We start from the raw sequence: 20,660 nt of genomic DNA, 5'->3' as shown, positions 1-20,660 counted from the left end.
GCTCTTCTTTCACTAAACAGTCTCTCAGTCGTCTGTCAAGAAAAAAATAATCTGATGGTTATATAATTCTAAAATTATATTGGATAAAAACAAATGTAGAGAAAAACTTCTTTCATTTTATAACAGCTAATGAATAAAGTACACAAAGAAAAAAAAAAAAACGTTTGCAGTATTTACTGATGATTAGTAAGTGTATTAAACAACTGAGCCAAGTGCTTTTACTTAACTTATAGAAGTTTATGAATTGAAATCTTGAAAAATAATATTCATGTTCTTCTATAAAATCTTTTACACCTACAACATTAGGTAATGCATTCTAAAAATGTTTGTAAATTTTGAATGTTTTTTAAACAGTGTACTTCTAGCAATAATAACCTCTCCACATATGTTCTTAGTTCTCTTCTTAGCCATCATACAGTTTAGACTACAACCATCTTCATACTCTTTCTTAATCATCTATTAAACAATTTAACTGTATTAGTCTAAAAACCAAACCTTGACTGTCCTTAAAATAGCCATTACAGAGGCTAGCAGAAATGCCATCCTACAGGTGGCTGTTTGTGCTAGTAATTACTAATCATAGTATTGGTATCTAATTGAAAAAAATTTAGAAAAAGAGAACATTTTATAAAAAAGGATTTTTTTCTGGGAAGTACTTCACAGAAAAAATGTTCAGATTGTGCTTTTTAGTCATATGCAACTCACTGCATCATAATGATTCAATGTACAGAGCTCAAAATTTTCATAAATTTTACTCATGTAAACTGTAATGTTTTTATATATTAAAAGTGGTACACTTTATTGAAAAAATAATAGTTTTTTTTAAGAACTCCAGTTTCTCAGTGCTACATTTAAAAATTACATCAATAAAGATATAATCAAACCCTCATGTACAGTCCTCATGAAAGTCGTGTTCTTGTTGTGACGAGAGTACTTTTATTTAAAATTGTGTTCTATTATAAAGAAATGGTTGTTGCACACACCACAGTTATTTTTCTAATTGTCTGGATCTTGAATATCTAAAGTGTGAAATTTTTTTATGGATTTTTGTTTGTGGTGCCATTCAATAGATGGTGCAGGCATCTTGGTAACATGCATAGATACTTGCATACACACTACATCCACTATAGTAAGATAGTATACACAAAAACTAACAATATTCACTATACAGCACATGTATATATATATATATATATACAATTATGTACAAGAGTATGCTTACTTTTCAAACATTCAATACTTTTATTAAGAAAATAACCATTCAGATAAAAGCGGCATCTGTAACTCAGGTTTTGTAAACAATATCAACTGTATTTAAACTGTTTGTTAAAGATGATGGCAACTGAAATTTGCATTTTTTGTTGATAATGATAGCAACTATCACATTAAACAAAGCTTTATGTTAATAATAGCAACAAACTGATTAAATACTGCTGATAAGAAATATCTTTATTATACTACACGCTAAATCTTATGCTAAACTTTACCTAAAAGACATATAGTGAACACATAAAACATAAAATTATGTCTAAATTCAGTTCATTTATCAGAGAAAAATATTTTCACTAATAATAATTCTAGTTATTCATGTTGAGTTTGTACCAAGTTTGTTTCCATATTTTGTTTATTCAGTTTTATTTTATTACTAGTTTTTTATTATTAATTTTTATGATTAACAATCAACATGTATTATGTAGAGTGCTTGTTAACATACTTGCAACAGTTTTACATAATCTCATCCATTTCAATTTAATGCCAAGCAAGTGTGCATTATACAAGTGACAGTTAGGCTCATTATTTGGTTCAAAGTTCTTGTGGCATCCAGTGTTACTGACAAAACCAGGGATAACTATACCTGAGTATTAAGAGTCTTACCTTGCTGTTTATCCTATGTAACAATGCCTGTTTTTAAGGGACAATCAAAAGAGGTTGCAGTGCTACATTTAATGAGTCACAAATTCCATGGCCAAAGTCACTTAGCTAATGACTTAAGCTTACTTATTAACAAAATACAAGTATAAAACTAAGAAGTTTAAATGCATAAAATATTTTTATTGTTTTTACATCATGACAAGACTTGTTATAAAATGTGAAGTGTCTAGCTTAATGGTGCCATTGGCTCCTTACAATTACTTCCCATAACAGTATTTTACATAATTGGTTGAGAGCAGCATATAAGTACATTTTAGCAACATAGTAGTCTCATTTCATACCAAAATAAACTACTGACTTTGGAAGTACAAGACAAATCAAACACTACAGGTTCTATTAAAAACTTCTAGTGTTTCAGTACAACTGCACACCTCATTGAGCAAGGATAATAATTGTAGATTCTACTATATAATATATTTAAACAGATAATATTTTACCTCACTGTATCATTGCTTGTTAAGTTTCCTGAAGGAATCAGGTGTTTACAGTTGGCAGTGACCAGTAATTTCAGCAAATCCAGTCTCTTAATATACGTGTCTATTTTATCTACCCGTTTTTTTCTTGCCATTTCTTTGCCATTGAAATCTTCTGCAACTGGTTCACTATTCAAAACATTTTCTTTTGTTTCCTCACTAGGAACTTCTGTTGTACTTTCAGTATTTGAAACTCCTGCTGGTCCCTCAGTACCAGATACTTCCAATGACTTGACTTTAGCACACAACAGTAGTGACTTCATCATACTAGTAAAAAAAAACACAACTCTGTAACTTTCCAGTGTTTTAAGATTGTTTTTGTAAACTCCTATCAAAATAGAAAGAGGTAAGAAGTTGAAGCTTTGCACAGATCTCTGTTACTGGTAAATATATAAAACAAAAGCTATGGCCAGTGATTGCAGGTAAAGCTGCCCTAGAGAAACATCTTAAGATGTTGTCAATAAGTGATAGCCTATAAATTAGTGACTTAGGAATGAGTGAGTAATTTAAAAGATATAACTGTCCTATAAATGAAACAAACACTAGTAACCATTACGTTTTGTAAATAAAACGAGATTCTAAATAAATAATTTGAAGTGTAACATACGAAATGTATGCACCATTACAAAGACATGTGGTCAGAATATGCAAAAATAAATAATGTAATGACATAATTAAATTGGTATTTTATTTCACAATGGTTCTAAATGTTTACATTAAAAAAAAAAATCTGTACCATGATTTATTGAAATGGTGTAGTTCCTAACTGGCTATAGAATTCTGGTATAGAAATCTATGTCTTCAGTCAGCAGCAGAGCAAGTTTCTACAAGTAATTTTGTTTTACAGTTTGAAATGATTAAACAGCAAAAAAGAACAAATGTGGTATTCAGATGATTGTTAATTAAGCATACATCTTCTAATTGGGATAGAGTACTAAAAAGAGAGGAGGGTTGGCTCTATATGTAAAGTTTGGATTTCTGTTCATGATTATAAGAGGAGAAGGCCTTTAGCTGGAATTTGTTACAGACCACCAGATGAAACTGATGAAATTAATAATAAACTTTACAGTAAGATGAAGAGTTCAGCTGTTGATGATGTCATAATTATGAGGGATTTTAATTTCAGGTGTATAGATTAGGGAAAATTGGGAAATGTTAAATCAGACCATAAAAGAGGCAGGTTTTTAAAAAACATTCCTGATTGTATTTGTCATTAACTGGACAGGGAACTTGCTAGGTACAATGATGTATCAGCTTTACTGTTAACTTTTATTATAGAAATGGATGAGAGGGATGGAGATTGGGGAATATCTGAATGCAAATGATCATTGCTCTATTAGGTTTGATGTTTTACTGTACATGGAGATCAAGAATAATGGATTTTTGTTACAAGTTTCAAAAAAGCCAATTTTGAAGGGATGCAACAACTTATCTGTTGTGAATTGGGCTACTGAATTAACTGGAGACACTGAACAAATTTGGAAAACATTTTAAGAATACATTATTAAATATTCAAGATAGGCATGTTCCTTATAGAAAAAAAGGATGTCTGCATGTAAAAAAACAGGTTGACTGACAATGGCTAAAATTAAAGAAAGGCATCATTAATTTAAGAAGTTTAAATTGACTGCTATGAGGAGAGACTTAGAGAATTATAGAAGATCAAGGAAGTTGGTTAAACAGGAAATTATAAATCAAAAAAGGATATATGAATAAATGATTGCTGAATACGTAAAAATCAACAGTACGAATGTTTTTACAGAAATTGAATGTAGAAAAATATTAGGATGGGAGAGAAGCCTTTGAGGAATGATAAAGAAAGGCTCATATCTGATGATCATGAGATGGCTGGGTTCTTAAATTCTACTGTTTCTTCAATTTTTAGTAATATTCCTCATCCTAAACATTTGTTAGATGGAAACAAAATCAAACAAGATTATCATATTAATATTTAACTTCTTCAGAAAAAATTGGAAGTTTAAAGTATGATAAGGCTCCAGGGTCAGATAATATTTACCCAAGGATTTTGAAGGAGGTTAAGGATTGGACATGTAGGCACTTGCTACTATTTTTTTATATATCCTTTGAATAGTGTGCAGTTGCCAGAGGAAATTGGTTAATGTTATTCCACTTTTTAAGAGAGGCAAGAAAAGTTGTACCTGGTAAATACAGGCCTATTAGCTTTACAGTAATAGTGGATAAAGGTTTTGAAACTTAAAGGATGGAGCTGCTCAACAAATCTGGTAGCTAACAATGTTCACTACTTCAAAACTTACATGACATTTAATGAGCCAACAGAAATTTACTTCAAGCAGAAAAAAGGGAGGATGAAGATGCTATGCATGAATTTGTGATAGAAAAAGGTATCTTGGATAAGAGAAAAACACAACTTTATTGTGTAGGTGAGAATGCACATAACTGTAAAATGGCAACCTGTAAAAAAGATTAAAGCAAAGCTTTGTTTTCTGGCCACAGAAAGGAAGATCAAACTTGGACAGTCAAACTCTGCAGAAACATCAGTTGCTTAAGTATTCAATGCACCAGTCTTAAGGTTTATTTTATTGCATTACAAAAAAAAATATTAGATGAAACTGTTTGAAACTTGAGATGAACATTTTACAGATTATACAACTTCTGTAAAATATATCTATATGCAATACTTGTATGAATTCTCAGCTTTACAAATACAAAACGATTTCTCAGTGAAATGTTTTATAAGAGAAAATTAAAAATGCTTACTGATTTGTATGTCTTCCTACATTCTTTTAAAGCTTTATAATAATCTTATTTTACAAAAAAATTACATTTTTTCTTTGTTTTGATTGGAAAACATGCATGCAATTTCACTGTTTAAAATCATTGCCATATAATAAAACTAGCATTTCATCATAACACAATTATAAGCAAGCTGACTTCAATTGTTAACCAGATGGTTTAATTTATTCAATACGTTTTAAGTCTGCTTAAGATCTGCTGTATGCTACGTCTAGAGCTCAGACATCATGACAGGAGTAAGAAGCTCATCAAGTTACTAAATGACTTTGAAGCATTTAGAGAATATTGGATAGTTATTTTTCTACTTGCTTCTTCTATTTAAAACAAAATGATAATACAAGCTTTTCAGAAGATTAAAAAAAAACCTAGTAGTTGTGTGTGTGTGTGTGTATTTTTGTTATAGCAAAGCCACATTGGGCTATCTGCTGTTTCTCCCAAAGGGAATTGAAACCCCTGATTTTAGCATTGTAAATCTGAAGACTTACTGCCATCCCACTGGGATACCTGTAGTTGTGATGGAAGTTGTTCATAAGCATCTTTTCTTCTAGTAACAAATCACCAAGCTAACCTTTTATCACTTTGTAATGATGCCTAAGTGAGTCTCTACTGAACTGAAAGTCATATTGGTTTATACAGTTCAAAAGAATAGAAATAACAGCTTTCATTACATGTTTAGAGTGATCACCTATAACTTCTCAAGCTGAGATATACAGTCAGTTACATAATACCATGACAACTGAGGTTGAGAAACAGTAATTGCATAAAAATCATTAAAACTAGATTTGTATTAAAGTTTCAAGGCTCAAATTGCAACTATTTCATTCAAGTTATTTCAAATTTTCTCCTAAGGGCTATGAATGCTATAATATGTTTATAAAAATTCAAGAAGTTCACAAAGTTTCTTTTGAAACATGGTGAAATCAGCACAGTATCAAGATTAGCATTTTTTTTAGTTTTTATATAAAATTGAATAAATACAATTTTATTGCATAAATTTAATCTCTGAATTTTTTAAGAATGTAAAGAAGAGTGACTACAAGTTTTTTATTATTATTTAATGGTGCAATTTTGCTCATTGACAAAAGGTACACCATAAGGTTAACTCAATAAAACTCGCATGTACAAATTTGAAAAAACAAAAAAAACAGATACAGACAAGAAATCTACTGAGAAAAATTTCTAAACATGTGTTCAAGCAGCAGAAATGCTCCTGGTACAACTTTCTTGTCTGGATAATGCAGAATGAGAAACAAGAGGACTTCTTATTTCAAGCACAGTAGGCTCTGAATATTGCTTAGGATCTGCTGTATGCTACTTCTAGAGCTCAGACATCATGATAGGAGTAACAAGCTCATCAAGTTGCTAAATGGCTTTGAAGCATGCAGAGAATAGACATGAGCAGGAAGACAGTTGTGGTGCCTTCATGTCAAAACCCATTGTCCCAAGCTGCATTAATGCACACAGAACTTGACAACATAGATTTTTCTGAAGATACAGTATATGGTTCTACAACACTAAGATGCTGATCCATATATATATCAAGGCAAGACATAATACACAGAAGGATGTAAAGAAAGCACGTGCTGTCAAATGTCCCATAACAAGATATATTGCTATGTTACATAAAAAGCAGACAGATGTCTGGCTTTGATGAGGTCTCTACTAAAGAACATGTGCAGCATATTGGCAAGTCTACAGAAGCAGTCAAACCCCTTTCCCACAAAACAGCTAGAGACTGATACAGAAACAAAGAAATGTTCTTAACGTGGTAATGAGCATAAAAGATCTTCCATTCAACAAGCATTGGATAACTGCAACTTTTTGAGGCTCCTCACACTGAGCCTTCAGTAGTATATACAACATTTGTAACTTGCAAAATGTCAATACAATTTTAGTAAATGAGAATTTCATTGTTACATGTGACTCGCTCATCTGCAATACTGTGAAACGCATTTGTTGCTGAAATAAAAAATTAATAGCCTTGTAAAACCTGTTTCTTTCACATTGTATAAAAGTTCAAGATGTCATTAGCATGATGGTGACAGGTTTTAAGCTTTAGAGAATATTAACAAAGTCAAAAATATATATATAAAAAAATAATTTCCAAAATACATAAAGGGGAAAGCTACAATCAAGGAGTAGAGTACACAAGCTCCTTAAGGATGCCCTCTGGCAACAACTGTGAAAAGCTACTGAGGATTGTCAGGAACAGCAAAACTGCAATATAGCTCTACATTACAACATTGTTGAGGACCTGTAAAATCTGACTGTGACTATTCAGTTGGAGACACCAGCACAACAAGAGCCATTTATAACTCGATGGGTAGAGAAGCCATCAGTGGAAAATTGAATCATCCAAAGAAGAAGCTTGAAAGGTTCAGTTCCTGCAATTCTTTGACCAACTGTTGAATCCTATCAGGGCTGACAGAGATATAAAATGGGAATTGGCATTAGATTCAATTGCTAACATAATTCCATATACAATTGCCTAGGTACAACAACTACAATCAAGATCATCTTGAATAAAACACTTTCTATTTTGTTGAATCAATGGCTAGAAACTTTGAGATGAAGCAGAGAAAAGAAAATTTTAAATATATCCACAACTGACACTTGCCCAGTACATATTGTCAATTTTATAGAGGCCAGATTCTTTATAGTAGGCATCTGTGACTTGTTGGCGATAAATTCGGACAATAAACGGACAGCACGCAATCTAGTTGTTTTAAAATAATATATTCAAAACAAGTCATACATATGTACAAAAATTCTTTACACTGTAAAATATCACAATTTTCTCTAAAACTCTAAATAATTCTCTTTTATTGTCAAAAGTCCACACAGGCTGATTCAATTACTTTAGAATCCAACTGACAAGACAAATTATTTTTTCTCTACTCTGTTTCTTCCTATATAAATCTGCAATAAATTCACTTATGTTACCCTGTGGGTTACCACAATTATATCTTGAACTTTAAATAATTGCTTCCTCTTTGTCAAAGTCCACACAGGTGGGTTCAATCATTTTAGAACACCCTTTGACAAGACAAATTATTCTCCTTATCTCTATTAAACTATGAAACTCACTTTAAAATATCGCCCGTTACAGCTAATCACTCACACTTCAGCTAACTTTATGTTTCCTAACTTTTTTCTAGACTGAACTTTACTTTCACTTCACTTTACTTTTACTTGCACTCGTGAGCCACCTATATATATATATATATATATATATATACCTTGTCCACTGAGGCCTCGAATTTTTGATAAACTAAGCAAGTGATGCTATAATGTAATAATATTCAGTTAAGATAACGAGAACAACACTGAAGATTCGAGTAATGTGACATCAACATTATTAGAAAAGCCTAGAAAACAATGTAATTGCAAACACAACGTACAATTCGTACAGAGTTATGTAAAAAAATTTGTCACAACTAACACTTTTAAAATAATTACTTTAACTCTCTTGTTATGGAAACTAAACAATCATTAGATATTAAGTCACAAAACAAACTAAATATTAACACTTACACTAAACAGTCTTGTATATCAAACAAACAGAATGTTAACAGAGATGCCAGAGAATCAGTGACACAATGAAGATGCAAACAACTATTTTATATCATTAACCTGCTTTGTTACAGATAATTTACATTCTGTCAGAAGTGAAATTCAATTGCTCAATGTGGTCAAGGTCGTGCATATCATGATATATGTTCAACTGACTGTGATATTCAGAATTAGGTAAATTAATGTAGTTTAGCTCAAAAGAAAAACAAGGGTTAGTGAAAATTGTTACTAAGCCATAACATTAAGAAAGGACATGGGATTCTGACAAATTACTTCAAAGTTAATTCTGAGGAGAAGAAGAACTTGGTCAGCATTTAGAAGAAAAGTCAAAATAATTTAGATGAGTTCTTATGCCACTGTCAGTTATACATGATGAAGTCCCACAGTGTGGAAATGCACTTGGGTTAAATGCTGACATGAAATTACTCAATTCCCAAGATGGCTTTCAGAATTCTGGAAACATATCAGATTTAATGGCAGTATTAAGCATGAGATTGATATTAATGACTGGTCAGAGAAACTGCACCAAGATTTTACTTACCTTCCATTCACAAAGTTACAAATACTGACACCCCTTCACCAGATACTTGCCTGAAAACAAGCACTCTTACTAGGCATCAGACTGCCTCCAATACAAGAGTATGGATGACAGTTAGCAGGGAATGGTCAACTGAAGTCTTTCTTCTTGACATAGGCACACTATCTTCTTGATAATGTGATAAAGTCCTTATGTTACCATAAGAAGAGTATACAATTTTGAAGGTGCGTATGCAAGAGAGCTATAAATAACCTGTCTCTGTGAAGGGAAACTAGACAGGTCAATCACAGGACTATCACAATTAGAATAATATGCAAGTTGAATTAAGTTTATAATGCTCCTAAGACAGATTTTATTTACATAATGGTCACTAAAAATTAGTGGGATACTAGAACTGTATGAGATTAAAACTGCAAAGGGCCTAACTGTACTTCAATCTTAAAAATTAAAGTTTTACAGTATTTGACTAATCCTAATTTTTACTGATTTTGAAATGCACATAAAAACATTGTTTGTTTCATGATTTTTGGTTAAAAGATACTGCATTACACATTATTTACAAAATAATTGTACTAAATAAAATGGTTCTTATTTTATTTATGTGTCTACCATTTCTTCTTAAATACACTGCTTTGAGAAGTGTTTCAATTGAAAATCAAATATTTTCAAACAATCCTGAAAATAACAAGTTTCAGTGATATCATTAAATGTCATACAAAGTGTACATATTACAAATATGACTGAAACATTTGATAACTTTACAACAGTTATTAGATTAATAAAATGATTCTTTAAGCCACTTCCTCATAATTTATTACAATAGATTTACATATTAAAATATTAACATTAAAGCTACATTCTACAATCATTTTACATGAATAATAAACCTCTACTCATTTTGCATGATTGTACAATTGTTAAAAATTTTGTGAAAAGGTACCTTATAACTAAACCGTAATCTACTTCAGAATTTGCCTGTCTAGATGGTTTTGGTTTTAACTTTCCAAACAGATCATCACAGAGATCCAGCATGTAATCAGCACATCTGTCAGGGTTGAGGTGTAGTTTTAACACTGAGAGACAAAGTGGAAGATTGGGAGCCTATGTCAAAAAATATATTTACAAATGAAAAATTTTATAATCTGTTGTTAAAAATATAGAAAAAAAAAAAAACTAACTAAAAACAGGGAACTAAGAAAAGCTTTTGAAACTTTATTCTGTGTATTTGAGAGAAAACCTTAATGAAAAATTAAGTGTTTAAAATTACATTAGTATCTACATTTGAAACTAACTTGAAAAATACAGCTCATTAACAGAAAGTCACATAAAATAAAGATGTAACACTTTAAGGAAGAAAAACTTCTTAGTTATTAACAAAAATATACCTGTTCAAAAAAGAATTCCCTTCTTGTGGTAGAATTCTGAGACTCATCTTTATCTAAAATCCAAGGAGCAAGTCGCAAGCTTTTCACAGTCCCAGATCTTGATCTGTCATTTAGCCCTATCTTTCCAGAGACACTTGACATAAATCTTGGACTAGATGATGTAACTGTATGATTAATAAAACACTTCATCATGATCACTTCAAGTGAATTTAGATATCACACAGTTTATTATACCAGAAGCAAAAAAAAAAAAACTACAAGTACTCCACCATCAAAACAGTATTAGAATGGTAAAAAGTAAGTAACAAAAACAAGTCTGTTAATGAAAAATAATATTAACTAGCCACACTAGTTGTTCAAATTTTTTATTATGATTTTCTTTTCTCTCTTAACTGTAACTTATCATATCCACTATTCTTTACATGCCTCATAAAAACAAAGTTCCATTGTATTCAGTAGATTTATACTTCAAATATTTTTCCTCAACAATACTAGTTGAATATTAAAGCTAATAATGGCAAAGAAACTTTTTTCTTGAAATATTGGGATAAAAAAAGAAGGAATTTCTAAAGATAATTTAGTAAACTATTTTCCTGGCTATTGTCTGATACTAGAAACTATGCTACAGCTATTTTCCATGGCAGAATATCATTGTATGAGTATTTAAATTCTTAACAATGCCAGTGAACACTTTTGAATTAGATGTTACACAACTCTTACAGACAGAAATGATTCTACCTGTACTAAATCATTTCATACAGAAAAAGGTGCTATGAAAGAAATTTAATTAAATGATTAACCCTTTTACAACAGACTCATGTATTTTACATGACCTTGTAACCAGGAAGGTATACATATTATAACTCTGAAAATACTTAATGTATCTTCACAAATTTTGGCTAATGTTCAGTAAAAATTACACATCTTTTCAGACAAAAAATCTGAATTATTCATCAAATAGCCTTACTAAAGATGGAGTCAAAGTGTTGATTGCTGCGAGTGCAAAGTGATTTTCATGTTAAGATTAAAAATACTTTTCTTGATCTGAAAATTTTCAAAGTTAATTTGTGTAAATATCAAACATTTTGTTTTTCAGAAAACTTTTTATTTTATCTGTTATTTTCTCTACCATAACTATATACAGGTTCAATCAATTTGACCAACCTTGTAACCACCATAAAAAATCTATACTTATAACATTAAAAAATTTGTTTGTTTGCCCACAAACTACTCAGTGACCATCAGACCAATCTCAACCAAACATGGTAGGATGATATACTGGACAAAGGGGCATGTCATAGGAAGGCTATTACCCAGTCCAACAGCAAAAATATGTTTGTTTAGTCAATGACTCCACATATGTTTGTTTAGTCAATGACTCCACAGTCTTGGGCCAATTTTCATTCCTAAAATTTTATATTTTGAGTTTTTTCTTAAAACTTTGTTTAGAGTTTTTCTAAGAAAATTTTGAGTTCTTTCATTAAAAAATGTCAATCAAATATTCACATTTTTGCCAATAAAAATGGCAACCAAAGGACAAGGTCAGAACCTTAAAGTGGCAGGACTACAACTGAAAACCCTTTGCTTTTCATATGGTCAATTCTATGTTGGATCACCAAGAAATCTCTATTTTGGCTCAGGAAGGAGTAAAAAATTCTAGTGGTCTATCAAGAAACACTTAGAATATGAACAAACACTGAGGCTGTAGAGAGGGATTAGTGAAAGTAATAATGTAAAGTAAAATAATTGTAACACTATTTCTGTAATGTGGAATAAAGTAAGTAGGAAATAAAGTAGTTGTAAAGTAAATCATGTGTGAAACAATTTATGCATATACATACAAATTCTTGATTTAATTTATTAGTTTAAGCCCTACATTCAGTCCTTATGCCCCTGGATGTAGGATGGATGCCTCAGTTTGTTAGAATATAAATCTAAATTACCTATTTTTCTTTCAAGAATGACTGCAAATTTTAACAAGAAACCACAACTGTTTATCCTAAATAGCTTAAAGTTCATATCAGTATACATCTATTTATACTTAATTTTTGATTGACCTTTAAACCATGTCTAACTAAGAATCCCACCACACACCTAAACAGGAATGGTGATTCATTGCTTCATATTCAGCAAGTTTCTACTTCAGCTGCTAACAGTAGAATAACAATAGGAAATAGGTGTAAAAAGATTAGAAGATTAGGAGATTTACTTGGAACTTTACTGTCCGTACTGAAAAAGAACAGTACTATTCATTTTGTTTCTTCTAATTTCTAACTCATCTACTCACAAAACTACAGAAAATAAGTTTGAAAAGGTGAGAGTGCAAACTCTGACCATAAATAATTTGAAATTTTGTAATCACTAGAAACAATACTATACATTTTATTTTGTAACCTATATTTTTGTTATACTTTGATTACTTACCTACAACCTGGAGAAATAAGTATAATGTTAAAGTATAAAAAATAACAAATAAAATATAAAGCTTTACTGAAAATAAAAATGTTTGATATTTAATTACAAAGTTTTTATTTTTTCCTTTGTTTTAACTGTTTATTATTATAAAAGTAACTAAGTCACAAAAGTAGAAAGTTGTTAGGTAAGATAATGAAAGAAAAATAATAAACATTCATGGGGAAAATATGCCAGAACCTTCTGGTCGATAGGGTCATGTTAATGCATATGCGCCATGTAATATTCAACTTCTGTTGGGGTATTTTTAGTCAGACACAGTTCAAAGGTCAATAGAATAAAAATTAATAAATATAAATAAATTTAAACTGCTAAGAGATTCAAGCTATTTAGAATAAACATTTGTAGTTTCCTATTACAATCTGCAGTTATTCTAGAACAAAAAGGTAATTTAGATTTATTTCCTAATTTTTATGATGGTTACAAGGTCAGTCAAATTTATCAATACCGTATAGAATTGATATTGATAAAATAAGAGATTAAATATAAAGTTATATTAACAAAAATGTTTGATGATTATCTAGAAGGATATAGAGATTACACAAATGAAACTTGACAAATTTCAGATAAAGAAAAGTATTTATAATCTTAAAATCAAAATTACTTAGCACGTTGGATAGTCAACATTCTGAAAGAAAAAAAATCATGATGAAATCCTTGTGATGTTTACTAATAATTTGCAAAATTTTGTAAAGACTTGTGTACATTTTCAAAAAGTATAGTACAATTACTCTCATAGATACTTTCCAGGTTACGGGCTGGGTGGATTTATTAACTACATTTTGCTGCCAAGTTTATTCCTGTACATTGATAATAAAGAAGTTTAATTAAATTTTTAATGTAAATCTGTAAAAGGTTGTGACATGTCCACTTTGACCTACTGTTGTGAAAGGTTAAAATAAATGTTGTTAAATGTACCTGTACCTGATCATGGCAAGTTAATTTATCACATGCTGGAATTATTTTACCTGAACAACTTGGATAATAAATCAGCCATTTTGGTTACAACTTGCTGTTATTTGTTACTGAGTTTATACGAGGTAAAGTTTCATACAAAATATTTAATTTTTACCTTCCTAAAATAAGATTTTTAAAAATTAAAATTTCAATAAATAAAAGTATGCCAAGTATTTCTCTAATTAAGAAGCACATATAAAAAAAGTCCCAAATTATAGACAGTCTATAAAATAATTCAGTAGTATGCTTACCAGATGACTGAAAATGCCACTGCTTTTCGAGAGAAGAAGAACCAGCATCTGATGTTAATCTGAATGCAGTTTAAAAGCATATTAGTTAAAGTTAACTGCAGCCCAACCAGTAGTTGTACAGCCATCTTGTAGTAGTCATATAAAAGTTAACAGTACAAGAAGGACAATGAGCCTAATATTTCAGGTTGTGATAATGCTTTAGCTAAAAACTGTGATAAAAAACTGTATCATAGGCAACACAACAGTACAAATATTTTAAACTAAACACTATACAATTTTCTATAAAAAAAAAAAAACCCACAAATAACACAACTTATATTTTAATGATAATATAGTACTATTATGAATCAAAATTAATAATGCTGCATGCATTTTAATTACTTCCCCAAAATTAAATAAAATTGGTAGGGTGGCATCTAGCTCTTTACTAAAGTTTTCCCAATTATCTAAAATTGACAAAGAAAATGTCACACTGTATATTATACATGTGTTCCACTACGAAAAGAACAATGAGGTCTATATTCATCCTTTATAGTGAGATAGTTTGTTTGTTTGAATTTCGTGCAAAGGTACACAAGGGCTATCTGCGCTAGCCATCCCTAATTTAGCAGTGTAAGACTAGAGGGAAGGCAGCTAGTCATCACCACCCACCGCCAACTCTTGGGCTACTCTTTTATCAGCAAATAGTGGGATTGACCATCACATTATAACACCCACACAGCTGAAAGGGCGAGCATGTTTGGTGGGATGGGGATTCGAACCCAAGACCCTCAGATTGCGAGTCAAGCATCCCAAACCACCTGGCCATGCCGGGCATATAGTGAGATAGATTGGAATCATTTGATAAACTAGTTTTCTTTCTGCAAAAGCTTAGATTTGTAGAATAAAACAAAATTATGTAAATGAGATCACAGACTGATATTTTTCACAAGAAAAAATATTTCCTTTGAATTTCATACACAAATCCTCCAATTTCACATAAAAATGTGAATGTTATAATATTTAAGACAGTTCTTCAACAACAAAACTTCACAATGCAATTTAAAAATATAAAAAGTAGAAATACAAAAAAATTATCTGCAAGATTATCCTTTTTTTTGTGTAAAAGTCAATAAAGTATCTTTACTTTAAGTAAAAGATATATACTAACCCTGGACAGAGAGTTTGTTGATAGCAATCTTCGCAGACTTTAACTGAATTTCCTCCATACCCTTCTACTAGTAATTTATACTTGGAGCAGTCTGCACACACAACTCGTCCACAGCGTCGACAATGATGACGTCGATTTATCTATAAAAATACATTAACAGAATGATAAAATAAGGTTGAAAGTTAAAATCTGCAATATATATATATATATCTCAAATACAAATTTACAAAATTAATCATAAATTGAAGCATCAATATTTTAACATTGATATACCAAATATATAAAATATTTAAGTTTGGATAAAACAAATCATTAAATTGCATTATTTTAATATAAAATTTTGGAAAACAAAATTTCCAAATAGAAATTATAACAAAATAATTTTTAAAATTTTTGACTTGCATGCATTTTAGATATTACAAGGAAGACAGACAAACTTACAGTTACAACAAGTACACAGCGTGGTCACAAGTAAATAGACACCACCTTTTTAGAAAAAATTAAATTTTTCAGTCATATTCACATGAATTGATATATTTATAATTTAATTAATATCTAGTAGATCTTCCTTTCACTTCGTGGAGTTCGTTGATCCTTTGGGGCATCGTGAGAATCATCTCGTCAATTTTGGATTGTGGGATTTTCGCCCACTATTGCTTCAAAACTTGGAGTAAATCGCTTTTCGAAGTTGGTTTTTTTTTGTTTCTTGACTTGCTGGTCGAGTATAGCCCAGAGGTTTTCGATGGGGTTCATGTCAGGAGATTGGCTCCGGCAGGGCAACTTGTGGACACCATTTTCTTCCTGCCACTTTTGGGTGTTTCTAGCAGTGTGACACGGTGCTTCATCTTCCTGGAATAACGTTGTGTTCTTGTCCACGAAACCCGAGGAATAAAGTGGCAAGAGTTGTTCCTCTAATATTTCTACGTATTTTGCAAAATTTATGTTGCCAATGCACTCCACTAAGCTTGATCTCCCACCAACCCAAACAGCTCCCCAAACCATCACGCTGAAACCACCATGCTTCACAGTTGGCTGCAATCTGTTGAGCCAAAACTCTTGGTGAGGCATTCTCCAGACCCATATCCTTCCACTGTCCGATAATTGAGCAAATCTTGTTATTACAATACGGTCTTCCAAAAGTACAGAGGCTTGGTCATCATATCACTTGCCCACTTCTTTCGTCTGACTATGTTGGCAGGTCTTAATAAGGGCTTCCACTAGCTGCTCTGCAACGACAACCCAATCTGTGGAGAATCCGTTGAACAGATTTGCGGGCTCATCCCACCAACTTTGGCCACTTCTGCAGTCATTAATCTGGGATCCATTTCGATGCTCCTCTTGACAGCCCTTTTTGTCCTCTCCGATGGACCAGGACGACCCAGACGCTGCTCAGTTGTTTCCTTGTCATGTTTCCTAAACTGCACGATGATTCTTTTTACTGTCGAAAGCGGGATTCTCAAACTCTGAAAAATTTGCCACTGACTTATTCCACTATCTGGTTGACCAACTATTCTTCCTCTAACAAAATCTGACAATTCGAGAGAACCTTGAGTTCTAGGCATGTTGTAGCACACGATAATTATTGTGCGGACCATTTTCATTTATATAGTGCTCTATGAACACAAATTAGTTAGCATACATCAGTTAAAGGCAAAAAATTAGTTGTCTATTTACTTGTGACCACTCAGTGCATATCACCAAAACTGAGATTAGAGACCTTGAATGTTATACATTATCAAACCTAACCTGTTCAATTCTAAACACTACTTCCAATAGCAATCTTTCTGGAATTGCCAGAAATGATAGAAAAGACTGGTTTGAAGCAGCTGATGCTATTTCACTTGAAAACAAATTCTAGTTGAAATACACTAGTAATAACCTCAATAATTAGAATATCAACATCTTCTTAGTCTAATGTTATATACCTGGTAGCAAAAGTAATTATGCCTTACATGTAGCTGTTGAAAAAAAATTTAATCTAAGCCTATGGATGTTATCATTCAAACCTGTTCTAGGAGCAATGATTCTGTTTGTATAACACATAGTGCAGTTAAAAGTTGGAACTGAGAATAAACTAAGAATAAAACGTAAAATATTAATGTATATATTTTTAAAGCCATATTAAACAGAAATAAAGAATTAATTTAAAATAAAGAAATATCAGCAAAAATTATCACTTGGTATTGATTGTAATTAAGCATTATAGAAGTACAGAATTATTACATAAACCTGCACATGAGCTATTTGCGATGTCCTCATTATAGGGATCAAACCTCAAATTTCACCATTATAAACTCTCACGCTTACTGTTGAACCACCAGGATGGCATAAGTTAAACATTTATTCTGAAACACACTTACACTTTTAACAGATAATCTTTATTTATTTTAAATTAAATTTTTATATTATTTCTGTTTAATTTTAATTTAAAATTATCAATGTCAACACTTAAAGATCATTGTCCAACCTAAACAATAAGATATATATGATTTCATTGTAATATTTCATCATGATAAATACCCTAAAAGACTGACTATAAAAGGCACACACTCATTCCTTCAAGAACATAACACTAGTGAAGCATTATTCTCATTCAATATAACTAAAGTGTTACAAAGTTCTAGGATATGTCTGTTTCTGCAGATCACACTTATAAAAGGTAGGGAAAAAATGCAATGCACTTACAGTACTAAAGCTAACAGCATTACAGACCATACAAATGGTCACTTGATTATCAGGAACCCACTCTTCTTTCGTAGGCACAATCTGAGGCATGATAAAGTCCTCAAGGCCAGAAGATTTCCTTACAAAATACAAACGGTTTGGTGCAGAGTAATCTAAAAAAGAATAAAATGGAAATAACCAATTAATTTCTGATTAACTTTGTTATCTTAATAGGTTTCTAATTTGGCTTAAGTGGTCAGAAATCAACTAAACTAGTTATTTCTATTTGAGATATCTAAAATATAGTTTGAACAAATATAACTGAAATCAATGAAAATAATAAAATAATAGTTATGAATTCCAAAACACAATACCTAGAACATCTTCAACAACAGGAAAATCCAAAGCTTTAGAGGCATAGTCTTCTATCAATCGATTTACTGTTGTACTTGAAAACATACTGGATGGATCATCATCATTTGACGAAAGGCTGTCAAAAACAGTTTCTAATGCTCTAGAAGCCACTTCTACCTATCATTTAGTAACCAAGAGTAAAGTAAAATACAAACACAGGAGTCCAAAAATACCGTTTTAGAAGTGATTCTTTGAAATTGGAACTAATTTGTGATTCAAAATAACAGACTTGAAAATCATAAGAGAAGATAATGTGGCAATAAACACTAACAAATCATCGGTTATCATAAAACTTTCTCTTGTTTCTTTAAAGAAGTTTGGGTATTAGTTAGCAAAAGTATAAAAAATTAAAATTTATTAGAGAGGTGAGGTTACAATCACTTTTCACAATAATTACATTTGATATTCCCTTTTTATATATGGTATCCCAGTACATTGAAGATGTTCACAGAACTAGCAGCTATAAACTAATTTCTCAGTGTTAGTTGATATAAAACAGATGTAGATAAAGTTTTATTTTTTTCTACCCTGAAAATGAAAACATTAAACCTTGCAAATGGTCACATCAATGTTATTTGGTAACAGTGGTGTTGCCTGATCACTGAACCTTTACAGAAAAGTACAGTGTCTAACAATCAGAAAAACATGAAAAAAAAGAGAAATAAAACACAAATAAAATTATATAAATCTCCTGTTTTAAATAAGACTTAATATTTTTCTTTAATCTAAAAAGGATTAATAACATTAATTAGACATCCTTGAAAACAGCTTAATTAATGAAGTCAATAAATATAAAAACAAGTCATATGGCCTTGTGTAAAATAGTAATAAAACTAGATGACACAATGTTTAAAATTACATGACATAAAAACTACACTCTAAGATTGTGACACTTTTTTTAACCATCTGAACTTGATGAGGAGATTATAATTGAAACTTACTTCCATGTTCATAAGAAGCTGTTCAAAAAGAAGTTGAGGGCATTCCACAAGATTTTCATACAATGCAATGTCTGTTGGTGATACACAGTCGAGCATCTGTAAAAGAGTCACTTGCTGTCATTATTTTAAAATGAGTCATTACCCACCATAATCAATTTTTCACAATAACAAATCTTGGGATGAAATACCTACAATGATCAGTAAATTTCATTTATTTTTCAAAACATTTTTCTTTACAAAGTCTCAAGTTTTAATCTACATGTACTGAAAAAAAAAACTAAACTCCATGTAATAGAAAAGGTTAACCTACAAATTACTGACTTGTTTTTATATAACATATACCACTAGTGAGGTGTTTAAGTTTTAACATATTGAGTTATTTTATGCTTTTGGTTGTTACAGCACGAAATGTAAAGAACTGATAAAAATACTGAATGAAAATACTTAATTGTTTTTATACCATTTGCCACTAATGAGATCCATACATTGTATCATATGTTAACATTTTCCTAAATTGAAAATGTATTTCCAATAATACTTACCTCCACTCACACTTATAGCTATTACTCGACCACCAGGGTTTCTTCCTTTGACCATCTAAGCATTGGTCTGATTTTTTTCTCGCTTGCTCCAGTCTTTCATACCCCAGGCAATTGTCCTTGGCAATATTTGTCTTGTGACACTCTCCACCTATGTCAATGCACCCTCTATCCTGGTAGTGTATATAAGCACCTCATTCAGATAATGTTATCACTTTTTTCAAGACTTAATCAATCCCAGACTCTAACACCGGCTCTTAGCAGGGATGAAGGGTGGGAGAGTGTCAGCAAAGGTAATTATTATTGGAAATACATTGTCAATTTAGGAAAATGTTAACTTCTGAAACATACATACCTCCATTCCCACTTATAGCTAGAATCCCACATTGATAAGATGGAGGGGCTGGTGAGGCCATTATCCATAGAAAAAGCATCTGCATAGATCATGGATGTGTCAATAGAGGATTGGCACCCTAGTGGATGAACTGCACTACATCCAGAACTGAACTCCTGTATCATGGGTGGAAATGTACATGAGTGATCATCACTATAAGCTAGCCCCAACCAGACAGCCGAGGTTCCATTACTCGGGGTTG

General features: G+C 31.3%; 1 protein-coding gene across 1 annotated transcript in view; it reads right to left on the bottom strand.

Moving 5' to 3' along the window:
• Positions 1–20,660, bottom strand: part of LOC106465015 (zinc finger FYVE domain-containing protein 26-like) — a 158,721-nt gene that overhangs the window by 21,250 nt on the left and 116,811 nt on the right. The window contains exons 25-33 of the mRNA XM_022392838.1: positions 19,526–19,621; positions 18,545–18,701; positions 18,192–18,343; positions 15,507–15,646; positions 14,357–14,415; positions 10,677–10,840; positions 10,232–10,392; positions 2,370–2,672; positions 3–32 (exon numbers count right to left, since the gene is read on the bottom strand). Coding sequence (XP_022248546.1) covers positions 3–32; positions 2,370–2,672; positions 10,232–10,392; positions 10,677–10,840; positions 14,357–14,415; positions 15,507–15,646; positions 18,192–18,343; positions 18,545–18,701; positions 19,526–19,621 — 1,262 coding nt within the window. The remainder of the gene's footprint in view (positions 1–2; positions 33–2,369; positions 2,673–10,231; positions 10,393–10,676; positions 10,841–14,356; positions 14,416–15,506; positions 15,647–18,191; positions 18,344–18,544; positions 18,702–19,525; positions 19,622–20,660) is intronic.

This window comes from Limulus polyphemus, unplaced genomic scaffold (assembly GCF_000517525.1).
Source record: "Limulus polyphemus unplaced genomic scaffold, Limulus_polyphemus-2.1.2 Scaffold1812, whole genome shotgun sequence".
Lineage (NCBI taxonomy): Eukaryota > Metazoa > Arthropoda > Merostomata > Xiphosura > Limulidae > Limulus > Limulus polyphemus.
This window is presented reverse-complemented; position numbering and strand designations above follow the sequence as displayed.